Below are 21,932 nucleotides of genomic sequence, written 5' to 3' on the forward strand. Positions count from 1 at the left end.
CAAAGCCTTGAGAGATGTTGTTTGAGATTAGGGGGGAAGTGGGGAGAAGTTGCCAGCAAACCACGATAAGTTTGCTTCTACGGCTTCCTTAAGATGTTGAGTCTTTTTCCAGATGACACTGGAGGTCACTGATGTTGTGTACAAGATGTTAAAGCTGGGGGCTATAAGTGACAACCAGAGGAACTATTTCGTTCTTGTCCAAAGATTGGTATTGTAATAGGTCAGAGTAAAGTCTGAGCTTTGTTTTGTTGATTTGGATGGCTACAACCTTTGGCTTCTATCGTAACTGTAGGAATCCCTGCTCCAAATCCTTGAAGGTGTGCATCCCAGTCAGTGGGATCACAGCAGATACAGCTGTAGTGTAGATCATAGCTCTAGATGATAGATCTAGTGGTGCACTTAGGATGAAAGCTAATGGCATGAGGGTAGCTGCGACAGTTGATTTCCAACACAAAGTGTCGCCACCTTTGCCCAGCAAATTAATTTCCTAGACATTACAGTGCCGTATTCCAGAATTAGTTTGATGGAGGAGTTAAAATTGTTAAAGCCCTAATGAGACTTTTCTAGATTCCTTCCCATAGCCGGATCCAGACATGCAGGCACATGTGATTCGTGGCATTACAAACCTTTTTGCAGCGCCACAAACTAAATGCCCAGCACATTAAAATGCACCCTGTGCTGCAAACTTGCAATGCAGGGGCAAAATATGCTACCAGTATATCCCGGTAGCAAAAAAAAAAAAAAAACCTGTGTGGAAAAAAGTGGCGTGGTGCACATGAGAGAAACATGCACTGGCAGACATGGAGGCTGGGTCCTTCTGGGAGATGCTATGGCTGCTAGCCAAACCACCTCTGCTGCTTTAGCTGTCCCCCTGCTCCTCCAGCATGAGTTGCAGAGGAAGGGGGAAATACCCCTAAGTGGGGCAATTTGCCCTACACCAAACCACATGTGCAGGGGGTGTGCTGCAGCAAAAAGCAGCAGCACAAATTTGGTGCACAGAGTTATGACATCAGTGGTAGATAATATGGTGTTTGCTGGAAGCTTGTGAACGAAGCCCAGTTTCTTTAAGGAATCTGTGGTTTCTTTCAAACAGCTGGCAGCTCCAGCAGTTCATGGGAATAAGATAAAAATCAACAGAGCCAGAAACTTTCTTTGTGATGCTGCCAATGCCAGAGACCATGGGGTGCCCTGAGTTGCCAGGTTTTTGGCTCCTGCGTAATATTAGCTACCATGGATGTCACATCTATCTCTGTGATGATCTGCATGTCATTTCTTATTTTTTTTCAGTTTACCTTTCAAGAAAAATGGAGAAATGACACATGCACAGCAAGTCAAAAACACATTGGTAAGATACACTGGAATCTTTAATTCTCATATTTCCTAACTTCAAATGACTGATTCTGAACCTTAATATTATGGGAGTTTTGTGGGTAATATATTCTGAATGATATTTTTTGAATACAGGAAGTAAAAGAATATTCCTAGAAAAATACCACAGTATAGTTAGTCAGTTTGTTTGATTAACGAATTCATGGAATATTTGTAAACTTTTGAACTGATAATGAACAAAAAGTTTGCATAATTTATAGCATGAGAAACTTTCTGATTAGGTCTGATTAGGTAAAGGAATAACATTCCTTTCTCATCTGTGGTATATTTTCTGCTTCTGTTCAGCTCGATTCACAGGAAAGTTCAGATTCTAGACTGCTCCATATAATGCAACAGGTGGAGGGGAGTCAAGATAAAAACACATTCACGGACACAGCAGCAGCAGACCGCCTTTGGCAAAAGACTAGGCTAGCACTAAATCTGTCAGGAATTTTAAAGGTATCAGAATTTGAAACAGAGCATCTATACTTTGTCACAGATTGATGACAAGAATGGCATTTTAATTTAAATCAAAAAGGACAAAAACAAGGAATCCTCCCACAAAGATCCAAAATAGAACAAGGAAATGAATGTTTTGGGTGAATTACTTTTTTAAAGTTTACCCAAAATAAGTTCCACATAGCATGAAAATTCAACCACTTTTTGTCATCAGACAATTAAATATGAAATTATACTTGCACACAGAAAAAGCATCAAAATGGTAACCATAACTTACTAGGCTGAGCAGGGCATGACACCTCAATAGTATGCTTTCATTCTTCCCCCATATCACCTACAGTTCTGTATATGAGCACTTTGAGACTGCATGGATTACTGGGTAGGAAGAATTGACTACTAATTTATATTTCCTGTGTCTTGCTCTCTAGCAGACACTACAAAGGGTATATACGAGTTAATGCTGTTTCAAGATTATCTCACCAAGAAACCACTTAATAATTGCTACTGGAGTGAAAGATGTTCAACAGGTCTTCTATACTGCAATGCAACAGAAGAAGGCAGATGCTGATGGAGAGAATACTTACACTACATTATTACTTGGCTATTATGGCAAACCCTGATATCCCAACTTGATGACTCAGTTAAAAGAAAAAATAAAAATCACGCCCCCAAACTAGACATTGTAATATATTCCTCAAACATATGCAGGTCTTTCTTACTAAGGAAGAATGCAAACCTTGGGTCTACATTATGCCTCATGTGTAGCCACAGTATGGTGCAGCTGAAAATTTTGGGAGGAAAAAAGGAGCTTACAACCATTATCTCACTGTTGGGAACAAAATTCAGACACCAAGTGAAAGTGGGATGTAACCAATACTCACCAATGTATCTTTCCTTTCTGTTCTAAGGTCAAATTCATTTTAGAATTACTTACATATGCACTATTCTCTGTAAAATCATTTTTGGCCTCTGTTCCACATATTAAATAATTTTCAACAATTGCTCCAAGGGAGGGTGTGCAAAGTGTTGGTTTAATTTTAGATGTTTGTAAGCTATACATGGATTTTACTACAACAATTATCCTGTCAACAAATTTAAATCATTAACCAAGTCATGCTTACCAGTGTCACACACAGTAATAATTCACTACAGTGAAAGCCAATGTGGAGTTTAATAAATGATCAGGGACCAACCATTTCCGTAAGCAACACACCTGATTAGCTAAAGCAATGATGTGATCAGGAATGACAATTACTAGGGCTAGGGACAGACGTTACATATAAACTGGCTTAAGTGAAACTGGTTTAATCAGAAACTGGTTTAAACCTGTAACAGAACAGATGTTCAGTGCACATAAACAAGTTTGAAAATGGCTGAAACCGGTTTGAGATAAACCTGGTTCAATGTAGTATCAGACTTAGCTGATTTGGCTCAAACCAGTTTATGCAATGTCTATTCCAGACCCCTTGCTGTTTTAAGATAAACCAGACACCCCCAGCATCCCAGCATGCTCTCTGGGCTGGGTGGGGCTCTCTACTCCACAGCAGGGCTGGCCCTTCCCCTCTGCTCCCTGGCCAGAGCTCCAGCAGAAACTTGCAAGCACAGAGCATCCACTTGGCTTCTCCCTGCTAAGCAGGGATTATTCCCCCCTCCTTTCTGCCATACCCAGACACCTCAGCATTAGCTAGCAGACCACATGCTGGCTATGGTCCATGCTGTGGGAAATGACAGGCAGACAGGCTTTTTGGAGTTAATCAACAGGTAGCTAGCTTACCTCTTCCTTGGAAGAGCTGTTTAAGAAGAGCTCCATTAGTTAATGGAGAGAGGTTCTGTTTTCTTAATGGGCTGATAAACACTGAGTTAGGGGTGATAAACATGCCCTGCTGGGCTGCTTGGGGTGGGGTGGAATAATCAGAGCATCTTGCCAGGGCCTGGCCACACCCTCTTTCAGCTCAGCCTGGTGGAAGGGAAGGGACAGCTGCTTTAGCACCTCCCAGCTTCTACCCAGAGCCACTGCAGGGATGTGCCTGCATTTCTGGGATGTTGCTCTGGTTACAAAACTGATTTAACCCAGCCAGGTTAGACTAACCTGCAAAGATTGAATCAATTCAGGCACAGGCTTTTTGAATGTCTGTCTCTAGCCATGGAGAATAATTAGCATTACAGAAGTCTGGTGTGATGATATGTATGGTTGGAATACTGACATTGCAGGTTATATAGCCTATTTAGGAAGGATAAAATAGCCACAAAAGATGTGTGTATGGGGATGGAATTCTGCATTAAAGACATTACTGCTTGTTTTAGAGCTACTGATGCCCCAGAATCACAATATCTTGAATACATATGGATCAATGTACTAATTAACAAAGCCCTAGTGTGGTGGAGCACAATTGGGGTGCTCACCACTTAGTATGGGCTGCAGCAGGCTGGAGAAGAGTCTTCATGGAGGGCAGCTGGGAGATACCCCTGAGCAGTCATTTTAAGGGGGAAGGTGTGTAGCAGAGTACCACTGGGGTGCTCACCACTTAAGGGCTGTTGCAGGCTCTAAGTGAGCCTGCTTTGTGAGAAGCAGAGAAGGCTTCCCCTAGGAACCATTTTAAGGGGGAAGGTGGGTGGCAGAGCATCTTTAGTGTCTGCCACTTTAAAGAGGACAGCAGGGAGCAAACAGGCTCAGGCCAGCCACAATAAGGCAGCCATTTTAATATCCTGGCTTTCAGAGCTGGAGCAGCAGTTTGCTGCCAGCAGGTAAGGGAGCAACATCTGGCTGCATTGCTGCTCAGGGAACATTTTGGAGGTAAGGGCAGGAGCTATGGGGACAGCAGGAACCTCCTGGTCCTGGGTATGACTGGAAACTGCACCCTGCCAGGAAAGAGTGGCCTGGTAGGATTCTGTGTGGCAAGGGAATCCCCAAGAAATGCCAGGCCAGTTATCTCCCTGGTGATAGGTGGGGAGGTGTACCTTAAAACCCCAGCCCTCACCAGTCTGGTGGGTTATAACACTGGAGGGGAGAAGGGCTAGTCACACTCAGGGAGGAGCACCTGAGCCTGTAGGGGTGTAAGACCTTGGAGAGTAGTGGGACCAGGCAGGCCCATGGGGGTGTAAGACGCCAGAGCCCCAGAGAGGGGACAAGTAGTACGTTGAGCTCCAGAGAAGGGGGATGAGTGTATTGAAGCCCTGTGAATAAAGGGGCAGGGAGGCTCAGGTAAGCCTTTGGGCACCTGAGACCACAAGTGGGCTTGAGGCCAAGAGAGGTGGCAGAGAGGGAGCCACAAGAGAAAGGGGCAAGTCACTAGCCCCAAACTGAGAACAACCGGGCTGTGTTACCTGATGAGGGGTCAGTGGCAGAGTTAGCCCAGTGTTTGGTTAATTGCCTGGCTACTACAGAGATGAGGGTCACAGGAGAGGCCCAAAAGGCTGCGCCAGGGCTCGCCAAGGAATACAAAGACAAACCTGATGGCCTGTGTGGTCGCTTGAGGGAGCAGGGCAGAATGAATGTGGTCCAGTAAGAAGCATGAGTGAAAGAGCCCTGGTGAGAGCATGCAGAGTGGTAGAGGCCCCAGTGAGAGGGGGGCAGTATGTGTGAGGCCCTGAACAGGGCAGCGTGAGAGAGGCTTAACACTGTGCTGAGTTGGGCCAGTCCTCAGGCTGGAGCATAGCACAACTCACGGATACATCTGCGAGAAATGGGACACGATGAAAGGGAGGTCGGAGTTGTGAGTTTACCACTGGTGAACAGCAGATTGCTCGAAGGGCAGCCTCCCACCTAATACAATTTTAATTATTTAGCAACAAGGTGTGGCAGGAAAGTAAGGCAGGCAGCATGGCCAAAGACAGGTGTGCAGGCGGACACTGTGACCAGGCTTGGGAGTTTGCCCCCGTCACACCTAGAAAGGGTAGTTGTTAAACTTTCGAGGCATCAGAGAGTAGAATGACTTAATCCTTAACAACCTGTACATAATATGCAGAAAAAAAGGAAAAATGCATCATTATGGTGGGCTTCACTGTGGGAAACACACTACTCTGCTACTGCTTGCCTTATGCTGAATGTCTGTCTCTAGTCTAGAAACCTGTGTTTTAGTACAGAAAGGAGGTGAAACAATATTACTTACAGAGATGTGCTTTCTGTTTCTACATATAAGCCTTTTTCCTCTCCCTTTACTCTGAACAATTGTGGCACCTTGAACAATCCCAAATACAATTCCGATGGCAATTTCAATTGTATTTCGTTGGAGACTGAAAAGATTCAATTTACTCAGTAAGTAACTCTAATTTCCTAGACCCATACCCAAATGTAAGCAATAGAATAAAATGTATGGAATTACCTGTCACAATGGAAAGCATCCCAAATAAACCATCTCATTAAAAGCTTGTTCCACAGAAAAAAATACCAAAACAATGATAATACTATAGTGGTTTATACTCTCACATGGATAGACTTATTCCAGAATAAGCATATCTCAGTTGAGCCTATACTGTTTGGAAGACTGAAAAACTAAAATGAGAAAACACATGATTATTCTGGAAAAAGTATGTTCACATAGGAAGATATACTACCATAACTATAGCAGTATAATTATACCAGAATTACTATGTTGTTATGTTTTCATCCCCTGGAGACATGTCACAAAATAGCGTGGATTTTTAAAAGGATGCTGGTAAGTGTCTATGAACAATATTGTTAGGACCCCAGTGATTTAAAACATTATTTCCACACCCACAGGTGGAAGCCTAAGCTATAGCACCACTCAGCAGCTGGCCAATGCTCCAGCTCAGCCTGAGTCTTCCTATGAGATTCCCAATGAGAGCTACAAGCCTATGGAGAGGGCTATAAAATCCTACCACTTTCTCTAAAGCGGGAGTGTCTGCTCGACTGATCCTGAGGGCTGGATGAACGGCATGGGTCTAGCTTTGTGAGCAAGATTGAGCCATAGAACTTACTCTCATGCAGTGCTCACTCCAGCCAGTCCAGGACCTGGCAGAAAGAGGCTTGACATCCCGGGCATTTGGTAAGAGCCACAGTCCTGAAGCCCCAGCCACATTGTGGGAAGAAGCCCAACACAAAAATTTATTTCCACGGCCGTATGTGTGACACCCCTGCTCTAAAGCTTTCTCCTAGCAACAGAGTTGTCAGGTGTTGCTGTCCTGCACCCTCTAGCCTTGTTCCTAGCTTGGACTGCCTGGCCTTGATCAACAGATGCCCTGACCACAAACTTGTTTCAACCCTTGGCTTGACACTGTGGCAACCAAATGGATACCTGACTTTGACCTCCGCTACCTAACTTCTGGTAAAACCTTAACTTTGATCTGCACATGCCAGGCCCTACTTTTTTCTGATTTCTTCTTCTCTGGGTCCTGCTTTCCAAGTTTGTGACTTCATGTTTGTTCCTGGCTTCTGTTAACCCCTCTCTGCCCCGAGTGCCTTGCCGGCTCCTGGTCTAGTTTGGCAATAAATATACACTGAAAATAGATTTCTAGCTAGCTTTTGTATATTAATGATTAGAAAAAAAAATGAATATTTTCAATGTTCTTCCTAAAATGTCTCCATAGCACTCAACTGCCAGGTTTAGAAGTTTTGGGCTAAGCTGAGCAGTCAAATGTACACACTGATAAGACATTAAGTCCATACACTAAATTCCTCTACACTGTACTGTACTGGAATTTATAAATGGGAAGGGGAAACCTCCATTCAGACTAAACCAGTCAGTAACTGAACATACTTTACTGTGCATCAGCAATAGATTCTGTTTTATAGTTCCACTGTTAAGCTTTTAACTTAAAATAAATAGATACAAATAAGACTCAGAAAGGAGACTGCAAAGCAGAGTTGCAGTCAGAGTACCTATGTCCTTTTCTTCCAGTGATCTTATCTAGGTTGTCAGAGGTATGGTCATTTGCAGGGAACACAACACCTGTCAGCGAGAAATGCCTAAAGTCACCCCAACCATCTGCTGATAGTGTTGAATGCTAGATAGATGATATAGTGGTATGAGGGCAAATCCTTTAGAACAACTCCCGGGAAAACTGCTGAACTTGCCTGAATGCCACAGCATGAGGGATGGTATTTAAACATCTGAAAAAACTGCTCACCAGGGCACCAGTGCTGAAGTACTTGAGTGCAGCAATAGATACCAGTCCTACTGGGTTTGGGGCTGTACTGCTGCATAAACAACAGGAGCTCCTTTCTGCATCTAAAACTGATAAGTTTGGTTCCCACATCAAAGTTCCTACTGTCACGCGAGGCAGGATTTTGTGGATCACTTTTTTGACCCAAGTTGAAATTTAGGCACTTAAATCCTTTTTTGGATCTGGTCCAGTGTGCCCTAAGAAATGCTAGACAGGAGAAAGATCTGCACTCAGACATTAAAGCAGTGGCCAGGGGTGATTTTGAACCTCTTACGCCTCTCTCCCTCCCCCAATCCCTAGGCTCACTCAGGGGAAGCTACAAGCAGGCTCTTAACATTTTTAAATGAATTAAGATTTGGTTACTCAGTAACGAGACATAAGCAAACATGAAACTGTTCTACCATGTAAGTTAACCTTCCCAAAGTTACCCTTCTTTCAGGGAAAGACAATTCTCTTCAAGGTTTATGGAAACAGTTGTTGGAAATTGATTATAATACTAAGGTAAAAGCTTTATATTTATTTATTTTAATGACTCTTATCTAGATGATTTTCTTTCTATAAAATGATTTTTCTTTTTGCTTCTAAATTTTCTGCATGCATAATTTAAAAATTCAGGATACAGTTAAAATGCATGTAAAAAGAACACTGCAAATTTAAACATTTAAATTTTCACTTAATTCCTTATACAAAGCACTGATAAAATCTCATTGAGGGTGTCTTTGACATTGATAGCTCAAAATAAGAGGTAAAATGAAAAGTGATATTCAATTACAGTAGTGGCTGGGTCAAGATTGAATCTACTATGCAAAATCTGCTATTCTAATGAAGCTTTGCTTCAATCTGAAAATTCAGTAAGAGGACAGAATTGTCAATCAGGCTGCAAAGAATTATTTGATAAGTGTATTGTTTACCTTCCATAGACAGTTACTGTACTATGGATTTGAGCATAAGTAGTAGACCTGCAAATGTATACAAACCTATTATCACCTCCACTGGCTTTGTTGATACAGTATATAAAAGAAAAAGATGTATTCTTCATATGAAAAAATAGAATTAAAAAAGCACACAAAGTATTCTAAAAAGTATTATCCAAATCCTAGCAAGCATGAAATGAAAATGAGATATAGAACAATAGAAAGAATCATAGAAAATGCAGGTTGGAAGGGACCTCAGGAAGTCATCTAGTCCAAACCCCTGCTCAAGAGCAGGTTAATAAAAACTGGAAACCAGAATGCAAATACTTTCTTGGATTTCAGTGAAACTTACTTTGGTATCATCACAGTTCCTATCAGACACAAGCCACACCACAGAAATTTGGTTGAAGCAGTAGTCTTTAATCAAGTGAGGCCAATGTCTACAATAGAATGATGTAAATCAGGGCTGTGGTGAATTTTCAAAACTGTGTTGAAGAACTTGCACAGCATCTCCTACTCATTATTGCTGATGAATATGAGAGCATGTTTTGAATGAGCATGCACAAGCATGATAATTTCAAGAGTGCCTAGTTAATTTGGATTGTCCACAACAACATACCTTGAAGGGATCTGTATTTCAGAAAGCGTGCCTGGAAGGTGTCTCAAGAATGATATCCACAAAATGAAGCAAACAAAAAAAATCACTGATCATTTTTTAATGTTTAAGCACACATTTACTTAAATGTAGACGTCATTAAAAAAAAATCTGATAAAGTATGCTTTTTTTTACCCAAATTTGTTTTAAACAGTTTCCAGATACATTTGTTAATGTGAAATTTCTGTAGATAGTATTCTTCGCCATCCATTTCTGTGTCGTTCATTTTTGTACAAGTATTAGAATTTCTAAATAATTATTTGCTGCTAGTTGAAAAGCAACAATAAAAAAATTTTGATTTACATTCTAGACACTGGCAAGTTAACAATTTTTTTTCCTGTGTTGCTCTAATGGTTTTCAGACTGGTATGTTCTAGGTTACAATTTATACCACTGAGAAAAATTCTTAAGATGGCGAATGAAAATAAAGCCTATTGATAGGATTTATTCTTCAATTACTACATATGAAAATAGTAACAAATGTATTTGTTAGATTTCTTACTATTACATCTAAAATGCAATAATTATTTGGGGAGGAAATCTGCAAGACCAATCCTGAATATATCAGGAGTATCTGCAGAAATTTAAGCAACAACTCTGCAGGAAATGTTATTCTTAGTTTTGTAGAGAAATATCTGGGATTTTGGAGATTTTCAGTTGTCTTTTCACTATTACTGCTTTCACCAAACACTCTCTATATTAATATAATCAACTGAACAAGATTTCAGTAATAAAACTATGTATTCTATTATAAATGAATCCAGAATCCTTCTAGATCCTTCTGTGATGGCCAAACACACTCAAGTAAGGAAAAACATATAGTGTGGAATTTTTCAAAGAGAAAAATTATCCATGTATGCCAAACCCATCTCCCCTCCATCAGGCTGAATGGGTGGGGTGGACCAGCTTCCCAGGCCAAAGCAATGTATCTAAACTACTGGCTCTGCAGCAATTAATGCTGCCACTGCTCCCCTGCTATCTTCCAGACTCCTGGGGAGCTCCACAAACCAAATGACAGAGTTCCACAAGCCAAAGCCATCCTGCAGGCCACGGGTAGATCTAAATCACCACTGATCTAAATCAACCAATTGAGAGGATGCCATAATCACATAGTCCACGAGGCCTCCAACTTTTTTATGGCAGCAGCTAAAAATTGCCAGGAGCTGACTTAATCATAGTGTGAGCAGAAACAGCCAAAGCTTACTCGATTTGCTAGCGCATCTGAATTGTAGTCAGAAACATCCCTACAAATCATATTTGGAGTCCTAGTATAAACACTTACCACCTTAAATAGGATGGCAACCTTTGACTGCAGCAACTGATCTCCCCAAAGAAAGACTAGAACCTCAAATAGTTCTGACCTATGCCTAGTATGTTGCATTGGAAGTCCTACAATCCATCTAAACCTGTTTTTGACTCCCAATCGTACAATGAAATCTGATGGCATAAACCTCCCCTTTGAAGAATCCAGGGAGTCATTAGGTGTGTTTGTACACGCCACGGGGGTTTACTTCAGTTTAATTCTCCCTAAATGGAAGCAATGGGTCTTTAAAAGCACTGCTTCAATTTAGAGCAATGTAAACCCCCATGGCATGTACACAAGGGTTGAGCCTGACCCTTACCTGCCTCTCTAGCGATGGGGAGGGGAGGGCAAACTGCTAGCGGGCCAAGTGGTCCTTGAGCTGCACTGGTGGGGGGGAAGGGGGAAGACAGGGAACGGGGAGGAGTGGCTGCTGCTTCCCTCCATGGCAGCACCCCCAGGCAGCACCCACCTACAAGCACCCAGGCCTAGAGGTCCTAGAGAGTACTGCAGCTGTGGAAGGAAGCACTGGGCCCCCATGCAGCTCAAGCAGGTTCCTGGGAGAAAAATGAAGCCTGCTGGTTTGTTTTTTCCTTCAGCGAAGCCTGTCTGCACAGGCTGCCTGCACAGCCCCTGAGATGCACGGGGCCCGGTGCTTCCCTCCTCAGCAAACTAAACCACCTTGGAGATGTTTTATTTTGCTGCGTCCCGAAGTCACTTAATGCATATTACGCCTCCCACATGTGCAAACAGCTGCACTGTTAAAGCGGGGCAAAAGGCCATCAAACTGCTTTAAAGGACAATTTTGTGGCGTGTACAAATGGCCTACGACTCCACAGTTGCAAGGAACTATATTAAGAAATTATATTGGAGAATCAGGACCTAAACTTCATTGTATTTAACTTTTTTCTTCCCCCAAATTTCTAACTTGTTATAAAATTATTTGGTGATAAAAAATTGCTAAAATCTAATTTATCTCGATTTTCCCCTCACTTAAAGAAATATTTGTTACAGCCTCTCTACTAATTTACATCAGACTGTTACATTAAAATTAAGGCACTACATTAGAAAAGATTAAAACACAAGTTAGAGATGTGTGATTAGCAAAAACGACAAAGTAGGTTACTGATCTTATAGTAGCTGCCATGCTCCCACAAATAATACAGATTCTATTCTTGATATATGCTCCCTGAACGCAAACTCAGATTCTTTTGAGCAGCAGTGTCTGTTTGGGACTTCTTCCACATTGTACAGAGGGCAAATGAGTTGAATATTCCCAACCAGTACTCAGTTTCTTCACCAGTCAGAATTTTTAGCAGCAGCAATTCAAGTAATCAAGAAGGACAACAAGTCATGGAATCTGTGTGAGACATTACCATTATTTTTGCTATTTCATACACAGATGCCAGTCTTGGTCCAGGTACAGACATTACACTTATACCAGTATAAGTGATTGGAAACCAGTCTATACCCATAACAGAACAGAAGTTTGGCATGAATAGACCGGTTTAAAAAAGGCAGAACCTGGTCAAAGATTTGCTGTCCCCTCCAAAGGGAGAATGTGTGTTTTCTTTGCTACTGATCTAAACTATACTACTTACAGAAAATCGCATAACTTACATTGATTCTGCCTCAGGCTTTTCAATGTCTGTACCTAGCCTTGTAGACTGACAAGCAATTATGCAGCTGCTTGAAGGTGCATAAATGGGGCCCTTCTTTAAAAGGAATTGTAATATAGATCCTACCAAAACTTGGAGCTTGGAAACTTGTACAAGGGAGTATAGTGTAATCTAGTTAATACGCTGGCTTATTAGTCAGTGTGCTAAATCTCTGCCAGAGTCTTAATCTATTCACAAAATACTTTGGTTAATTCATCATCTGTTAGAGCATAATTAGCCATTTCAAAGTGCACTCACATACTAAATCACAACAGTATTTGCTCCTGAATATTAGTCAGCTTAAGTTACTGACCTATGCCCTCCATAGCACCTGTCAAGCCAGTTAATGCCTGCAAAGCATTCAATACTTTTCTGCTTTTCTTAGCTCAACAAAACATAGATGAACTTCCCTATTTGAAGAACTATCCTCTGTTTTGGCAATGAGTACAGATAAAAGTACAAGCAAAAATCTTCAACCAAGTATTTTATTCCATCATAATCATGTAACTCATATAGAGCAATCATTTTGAATTTCTGTGGTTGGAAACTGTACATTAAGCATGTATCTATATAATTATAACATTCTCATATGCGACCAGAGTGCACACAATCTGTGTTCACAATTCTTGAAATATTTTGCTTTCACTATAAATATCTAAACTCATTCTTTACTGTCTTCATATGCTGTGCAAAGTCATCTGATCAAAAGTTGAAAGTTTTTAATTAATGATACTTAGCCACTCATAGATAGTCATCATTACCAATCTCCTTGGAGTGACAAGCTAGCTCATATCTTACCGTAATTAGCAATAAAACATAGCTCCAGCTTCACATTGCTGCTCTACGTCTCTATTACAGAATTTGACCAAAGGCTCCTTAAGCCCTAGCGTACCACTGAAACATGGAAAATTATTCTGGCAAGTTTGAGCAGTCCCCAATTCCTGGACATAGTTGAATCAGTCTATAAGGGAAGCCTAGACAGAATTCAGAAATCTAAGTTGCTCTCCTGGATGATGTCCAGTAGACTATCTTGTGTTTCAGCCATTATTTTTGACAAGTGGTAGAATACTTCCAGTTCATAGATGGAAACTGTGGGTAAGAGTTAAATAGCTTCATTAAGAAGGGTGAGGAGTTGGTTAGAGGCTCATATTGTTTCAAAAGGGTGAGCACTATTACTGTATTCCTCTCTGACCTCCCTGATTTTAGCCTGGGAAAAGATGAGTCCAAGATTAATTTATCTCTTGTGAAAGGGATCTTGCTGTAGATGATGGCACTTTCTTGGAATACAGATCGACTCCCCAAATAGATGAGTATTGCCACAGTAGTTAGAGATAATGAAAAGGAGGACATCTCAGTGGGTACAGAATGACGTGGTTCCTGTGGATCCCAATTATTTTCTGGTGTATTGCAAAATATCCTTCCCTTGATTCTCTGAAGGTCTACTTGGTTTGTATGGACCTATGAAGATGATATATACTTTGCCTCTCTTGCCTTCTCAGTGTTTTTATAGAATGCAGGGTAGATTATCACCTTATAAATTAACCAAAGTGTGTGTGTGTGTGTGTGTGTGTGTGTGTGTGTGTGTGTGTGTGTGTGTGTGTGTGTGTGTGTGTGTGTGTGTGTGTGTGTGTGTGTGTGTGTGTGTGCGTGCGTGCGTGCGTGCGTATGCACTAACTTTGGTTGCTCTATAAGATAGCAATCAACTCTACCTCCTACTTGACTTCACTAACATGGCTAACTATAAAAAGAGAGACATAGAATGACATCAAACAGCGTTCCAGAACACATCCTTCTCCCAAGTGTAGAAGGTACCTGGAGTGGCTCTCCTTCATAGGCCCTGCACCTTTGGGACATATACATCTGGAACAGTGGTGACTCAGGGTCAGACATTTTAAAACATTCTTACAGGGGGGTTAACTGTGCAGGCAATGGGAGGGAAACCTATTAATTTGAAATCTACATTTGTTTAGTTAGTTTTTTTAAGCCAGTAGACACAGAACAAATATCTAGACTGCATCAGCTAAACTGCCTAAGTAGAAAAGCAGTGGTAATTAACATTAAGGGCAAAAGATAGGGACACTAGAGGGTTCCACCAGTGATAGCAAAGGAGCGAGTCTCAGTTATGGCAGGCAAGCAAAACTTCAGGGTGCATGCAGGCCCCAGAAGACACTCCTGCCCAAAAGAATCTTGTCTCATGCACATGGGGAGCATCTGTTTGGATAATCACTTAAGTAGTAAGGATGAAACAAAAACAATCAGTCAGATGCTTCAAAAAAAATAAACCTATAAAAAACACATCCTGCACCAGGTCATGGGGGTTAATGAATTTGGGCTTTGATCATGACTCTTCCAAAATTAAATCTACCAGCTTTAATTATCAGGAAGTACCCCCACCAACCTCCCTAGTATTTTATTTCTCTTAAGCGAACTCCACTACTACTAGATCTCATGCTAAACAATGCCGCCTTTCTATAATATTTTTTCCCTGGTGCTTACACCCTTCAAGCATTTGTAGATGTTCATATCCTACTTAGCCAAACTCTAAATGTTTTGTTCTTGTAATCTTTCATTATAAATTAGCCTGTCCATATCCCCTTAATCCTTTTGGTGATTCAGTTTCTAATTACTTCCAATTTTATGCAAGTATTTTAAAAGAAAAACATAAATCTGACAGAGAAAAACAAACATTTCACAAATGTCATGTTTTAAATAACCCCAAAACCCTGAAGACGCAGGCTAGGAAAATCATTTTTCTGTTTTTCACTAACAAATCAATAAACCCATTTAGAATAATAAAATCAGGAGAACAAAAAAAGAAAGCAGCACACAAAAAATTAATACATTGCAACAAAACAGCCAGTGGTCATAGGATATAGATACATAACATGTTTGCACCACCATAATCTGTCCTTAAATCAGTGTAAACCTGCAGTGGACACATGACAGGCATCCTACACTAGTATATGTCCCTGGTATATATTTCACTTCAGAAAGTGAAAAGTAATGAGACACCAGTGTGTGCAGCCACATGTACACAGCTCTACTCAACTGCATCCTGGAATAGCTATTTGCTCAGTGCAAGCAATCTAAAACAGTGGTGCCCAACCTTCCATCTCTGCAACCCTGTGTCAAGTCATATGCCACCTTGACCCGGGAGCCTGCATGAAAAGGTTTTCAAAATAACCAATTCCAGGCTCTATCACATGGTGCTCATCCATGTAGACATTATACCACCAGGGGTGACACTGGACAGATTAAAAATGGCTCTGGCTACAAGGGTGAACGGGACAGGACCAGCCAGTATTCTCATTCTCATCCTGGAGATCAACATGTGGCTACGTAGATGGTGGTACTTCTTCAACCCCTTCCTTTCAAGAAGGACTGTTAGGAAGAGATGAGGTCAACCTAATGAAGATAGGGAAGAGTGTTTTCATATACAGGCTTGCTAACCTAGTGAGGAGGGCCTTAAAATATGTTCATCACTGATGGGTGGAGACAGAAGTCCATGATGGGCATCTGCTACAAGCCACCAAACCAGAAAATGGAGGTGGAAGAGGCCTCCTTTAAAGAAATGACACAACCTTCCAAATCACAAGATCTGGTTCTCATGAGGGACTTCAATTACCAGGACTCTTTAATCAATACTTTGCATCAGTGTTCCTGCATATAAATGGTCGTCGCCTGCTTGGCCTTCAATATGGTCTCCCATGATATTCTTATAACAAAACTGGGGGGGGTCGTGGGCTGGCAGTGTCTATGTTCAGGTGGGTTGGGAACTAGCTAAGGGGTTGAACCCAGACAGTGTCAGTGGATGGGTTTGTATCATCTTGGTGGGAAGTGGCCAGTGGTGTCCCACAGGATTTGGTTCTTGGCCCTGTGCTGTTCAACATCTTTATCAATGATTTACATGAGGATGTAGAAAGCGTGCTGGCCAAATTTGTGGATGATACTAAGTTATGGTGAAAAGTGGTCACACCAGGGGATAGGATGCAGACCCACACAGACCTGGACAAGCTGAAAAAGTGGGTGGAGTGGAACCGGATGCTGTTCAGCAAGGATAATTACAGAGTGCTTCATCTGGGGACAAGTAACCAGTGATGTGAATATAGGTTAGGAGATGTCCTAGCCAGCACGATGGCTGAAAGGTACCTCAGGGTTATGGTTGATCACAGGATGAACATGAGCTGCCAGTGCGACGGTGTAGTCAACAGAGCTAATAGCATACTGTGATGCATTAGCCGATGGATCGTGAGCAGGGCTAAGGAAGTGATACTCCCCTCCACTCAGTGCTGGTGGGACCCCAACTGGAGTACTGTGTTCTGGTTTGGGTACCACACTTCAAAAAAAGGTGTGAAGAATCTTAAAAGGGTCCAGAGAAGGGCCACAAGAATGGTTAAAGGAAAACATAAGGGATCTGAGACCGTTCAGCCTGGGGAAGAGAAAACTGAGGGGGGGCTTCTATGATGAGAGGCCATCTATAAATATGTAAGGGGTGAACATCAGGAGCTGGGAGGAAAACTGTTTACTAGGGTGCCCCAGGGGAGGACAAACAGCAATGGCCATAAACCAGGGGTGGGCAAAATGTGGCCTGCGGGCCGGATGCAGCCCGCCAGGCCATTCTATCCGGCCCATGGGGCCCCTAAAAATTTTAGAAAATTAATATTTATCTGTCCCTAGCTGCATGTCATGTGGCCCTCAATGGCTTGCCAAAACTCAGTAAGTGGCCCTCCACCCAAAATAATTGTCCACCCCTGCCATAAACAGTGAGAGTTTGGTTTCAAGTTGGACACAACGAAGAACTTTTTTATGGTAAAGGTGACCAGAATCTGGAATAGACTTCCCAAGGAGGTGGTGCAATCCCCAACCTTGGAAGTTTTCAAAAGGAGACTGCACAGACAACTTGCTCAGATCATTGATCTCAGCAGTATTCCTGCCCAGAGCAGGGGGGTTGGATTCAATGATCTGCTGAGGTCACTTCCAGCCCTTAATTTATATGGTTCTATGACATCTGCTGGGAGGGAAACAAAGCAGTGTACAAACAGTCTAGGAAATTCCTCCAGTGTGCTGGGGATAATGTTCTGATACAGACAGGCCAGCTAGGGCTGCAGCTTTTGTCAACTTGTTGCTCGCAAACAGAGTGTAATGACTGAGAATATGAGACTATGAAAGTGGAAGGTAACTTGGGTGACAGCAAGTGCATCTATGCAAGATGCTGACATAATATGCATCTATACAAGACGCCGCTGCATCTACACAGCAGTTGAATAATGCCACACAGTAGTGTCTCACAGCACAGATAGTACTAATAAGCTACTGCACAGTATTATTAGGTTACTGTGCAGTAATGTTACTTAAAAGACATTTGCCAGTACTGCTCAGTAACTTCAGTTACTGTGCATTTATTTAGTACTTTCTTATATATACACAAGTACTAAATAAATGCAGAGTAACTACCATGCAGTAGCATCTCATGTAGATGAGCCCTTCAACACCAAAGGGGAAGAAGGAAGCACAGCAGCAGAATAAAGACACTGGATTTTGGAAAAGCATACTTCAACAAAGTAAGGGGACATGTGGGCAGGATCCCCTGGGAGGCAAGTCTGCTGGGAAAAGGAGTTCAGGAGAGCTGGTCGTACTTTAAACAACCTTTTAAGTGCATAGGAGCAAGCTGTCCTGATACACCGGAAGAATAGGAAGTGCAATGGGAGACCAATCTGGCTGGACAGCAATCTCGTCAATGAACTGAAACTCAAAAAAGAAGCCTATAAAAATAGAAATATGAGCACAGTGCAAGGGAAGAGTATAACCCATATTCCACAGGTACACTGGAAGAAAAGTAGGCAAGCCAAGGCTCAATTTGAGATGCAAGGGACATTGAAGCCAATAGAAAGGGATTCTACAAGTATGTAAAAATTAAAAAGAATATCAAAGAAACCATAGCTTTTGGAATGCGGAAGGTAATCCAGTTATGGATGATGCAGAGAAGACTGAAGCTTTTAATACCTTTTTTACTTCAGTCTTCACAAATGGGGGCAACTACCAAATGACGGGTGCAGTTGGCAACAAAGATAAAAAAGAAATGAACAGCCTAGAGTAGCAGAAGGACAGGTTAGCAAGTACCTAGAAAAGCTGGATGCTTTCAAGAAGGGGCAACACGTAGGGGTGCACATGCAACCCCTGAAAGCACCGGTGCACCCCCTGTCAGGCCATGCTCCTTGTGTAGCCAGCAGGCTGGGGGGCAGGCGGGAGCACCAGTGCCCCCCCTGTGAGCACTGGCAGGGAGTAAGGCCGCCAGCAAATGTGCCTTCGCCACTTCCGGAAGTGACTGCAGAGCTCTGGAAGCAGCACGGCCACTTTTATGGTGAGTGAGATCAGAGACCCTGCAGAGCTCCAGAAGCAGGACAGGCCGCCAGGAGCGCCTCTCTCCCCCCCCCCGGGATCAGACGCCGGGGCACCCCCCCAGTTGCTGAAAGGTGTCAGGGGGCACGTGCCCCCCCCCGACTTGAGAGGCACCAGACACCCATGCTTTCAAGTCAGTAGGGCCAGATGAGATGCCCCCAAGGGTACTGAAGGAATTGGCTACAGTAATTTCAGAGGCACGGGTTATCTCTTTAAAACTTGTGGAAGTTTGGTGAAGTCCAGGACTGGAAAAGGGCAAAGTCCAGGAAAGTCCAGGACTGGGAAAGGGCAAATATGGTGCCCATATTTAAGAAAGGAAAGGAGGTCCTGGAGAATTACAGACCAGTCAGGCTGAGCTCAATACCTGGAAAGATCATGGAGCATAAGCTCAGAGTATCTATTCTAAAGTACCTAAAGGAGAACATGGTGATTAGGAACAGCCAGCATGGCTTCATCAGGAGCAAGGCATGCCTGACAAACCTGATTTCCTTCTATGACACAGTAACAGGTTTTGTGGACAGAAGGGAAAGGAGGAAACAGTGAATATGATATACCCTGATTTTAACAAGATTTTTGACGCAGTCCCATGAACGTGCTCAGGAGATGCAGACTAGACGAAAGTAAGGTAGATGCATAACTGGCTGCAGTTGTATGCACTCTGAAGAGCTGGGCTAGGATCCAGAATGACCTAGACAGTCTGGAAAAAATGGTCCACAATCAACTGAATTAAATTAAAAAAGGAGTGCTAAATCCTACACTTGGGACACAGTAACTGCATGCACAAATACAAACTGGGAATGACTAGCTAGGCTGCCGTACTGAAGAGAAGGATCTAGAGGTTACAGTAGACCAAAGCTGCACATAAGCCAACTGTGTGCTCTTGTTGCAAAAAGGCCAGCCATGTACTAGGTTGTATTAACAGATGTGTCACTTGCATATTAAGGGAAGTGATTTTGCCACTTTATTCAGCACAGGTGAGGCATTACCTGGAGTACTGTGTCTAGCACAGAGTGACAAAAGTGAGCCTGGGAAGCACGACTTATGAGGAAAGATAGAAAGAGCTAAATGTGTTTAGGCTGGACAAGATAAGGGAGATATGATCACCGTCTTCAAATACCCAAAGGGTGATTACAGAGAGGATAGAGATGGGCTTTTCTTTGTGGACTGCAGGGAACACAACGAGGAGCAATGGCTTCTAGAGGAAATTTACGTTGAAGAATAAAAGAACTTTCTGACTATGAAAGTCAGCCACTGGAACAGAGAAATTGTGGAATCTCCATTCTTGGAAATGTTCAAGAACAGGATGGACAGACACTTAGCTAGTATGGTTTAACTGAGGATGATTCTACATTGAACAGGCGCTGGGCTAGATGACCTTGTAAGGTCCCTTTCAGCCATACTTTCCTATGATCTGGCCATCATTACAAGGACAGGGCGCCATTATCTAGCCCACAGGGCTTTCCATGGGTTTGGAAATCTGGCAGCAGGAGAGTAGCAATTAATGCTCCCTCACCCACAAATTTCTAGCTCTCTGGGAGCTCCATGGTCTGGACGACATGTCTCTGTGAGCCAATCTGGCTTGCAGGCTAGAGGTTGAGCACCACTGACCTGGTAGTATCTCTCTACTGACTAGTGTCAAAGTACTGTAATAGCACAGTGGCCTGCAGAGGGTTGGTCACCTTTCTCTATTACCAACACCAGTTTAATTTACACTGATTAACATGTCCTGCAACTGCAACCTAGCAGTCCAATGGGCTAATGTAGTTAGACATGCACCAACTTCCATAGGCAAAGGAAGTGGTGCAACTAGGCTTAACATGCGGCCATTTTGACTCTGTAGCCCAAGAACCAGCAATCCCTGCTACGTTTGAACCTAAGGCAGTGCATTCATCAAAGAAGTTTGGCTTCAGATGTCATTAAGGCCCAAAGCTTGATGATATTTCCAACATGTATTAGACATTGATATAGATAAGAAAAAACAACTATTTTCATTTCATAGGACTGAAAAAACAGAAAGGCTATAAACCCCTTCAAGGCATCAGTGAACAAGTACACCAAGGGGTTAGGAAGTAACTTCCCTACGAGAAGCTTATTCCATAAACTGTCTACCATGGCATTTCTTGAGGCACCCGCTGAAATATCTGATATTGCTGGATATCTTTGGTGCCAGGATTTCACTAGCTGGAGCACATCTTTAAAAAAGTCATTGATAATATTTTCAACAAAAAGGAGCAGCTTTTTAGCACTGTACATGTATATCAGATGTATGTAGTGTAATTGAGTGTGATTGAAATCAATGGCTTTCCTAAGATGTGACATGAGAGGAATTCCAACTGATATTAGAACATTTTAAGTCTGTGTTTCTGAAGGCAGGTTTCAACAGATCTCCCTAAATAGTGTATTTACCTTAAATAAAGGCTTTATCCTGCCTGAAGTAAAGCAGGTATTTATTATCAACTGTCCTATGAAAACAGATAATTAATGGATGTACAAATGTGCTTGCTTAAGATAAACAAGAACATACATTTGTACGTACATAAAGAGCTGAACAAAGCCATGTGCTCTTAGAGCTTGATTCTGAAGTATTTATCGAAAGAAAATGTTGGACTAAGGTCAAAGTTTTGCTTGCATAAGCAGTATTGCATCAGACCTTCATGATGAGCGCTATTGCGATGAATCCCTTGGTGATCAAGTTGCCTCCCACAAAAAAACACAAGATAAATTACAAAACAGTATAAATAGAAGCAAGATATATCAAATGGGTCACAGTCATGAGGAAAATAAAACAAATTCTAGTTGTACACTGGCATGATCTCTTGCATGCAGTGTCAAAAAACTTCAAAGCAGCATAGCAAGAATTACTTATTTCTACCAAGTCTAGTACCCTCCCCGCCTCACCTCATAAATTAAATACCCTGGAGAAAACCTGAAGAGTTGAGATCAATGCTTTACAAACTGTTTTCTCGTGACCACGCATCGCAAGTTAGTCAAAAAACTCATTTGCATTAAACCAGCAGTTCCTTAGGGGAAGATCAGTTATTAAAAATCTGTTTCAGT

At 42.2% G+C, this 21,932-nt stretch overlaps 1 protein-coding gene and 1 long non-coding RNA gene across 3 annotated transcripts in view; one reads left to right on the forward strand and one right to left on the reverse strand.

Annotated features, from left to right (window-relative positions):
* The window catches only part of VEGFC (vascular endothelial growth factor C), a 152,214-nt gene that overhangs the window by 119,170 nt on the left and 11,112 nt on the right, over nt 1–21,932 (reverse strand). Inside the window, exon 1 of one of the 2 annotated variants that reach the window (XM_019521814.1) lies at nt 2,762–2,913. The exons of the other annotated variant lie outside the window; for it this stretch is intronic. Coding sequence (XP_019377359.1) covers nt 2,762–2,887 — 126 coding nt within the window. The 5' untranslated portion in view covers nt 2,888–2,913. Of the gene's footprint in view, nt 1–2,761; nt 2,914–21,932 lie in introns of those variants that run through there. 2 annotated transcript variants of the gene reach the window in all.
* The window catches only part of LOC109300919, a 23,889-nt gene continuing 9,992 nt past the window's right edge, over nt 8,036–21,932 (forward strand). The window contains exon 1 of the long non-coding RNA XR_002098370.1: nt 8,036–8,451. This is a non-coding gene — a long non-coding RNA (uncharacterized LOC109300919). The remainder of the gene's footprint in view (nt 8,452–21,932) is intronic.

The sequence above is a fragment of the Gavialis gangeticus genome, unplaced genomic scaffold, assembly GCF_001723915.1.
Source record: "Gavialis gangeticus isolate Ggan-Ray unplaced genomic scaffold, GavGan_comp1, whole genome shotgun sequence".
In the NCBI taxonomy this organism is placed as follows: Eukaryota; Metazoa; Chordata; order Crocodylia; family Gavialidae; genus Gavialis; species Gavialis gangeticus.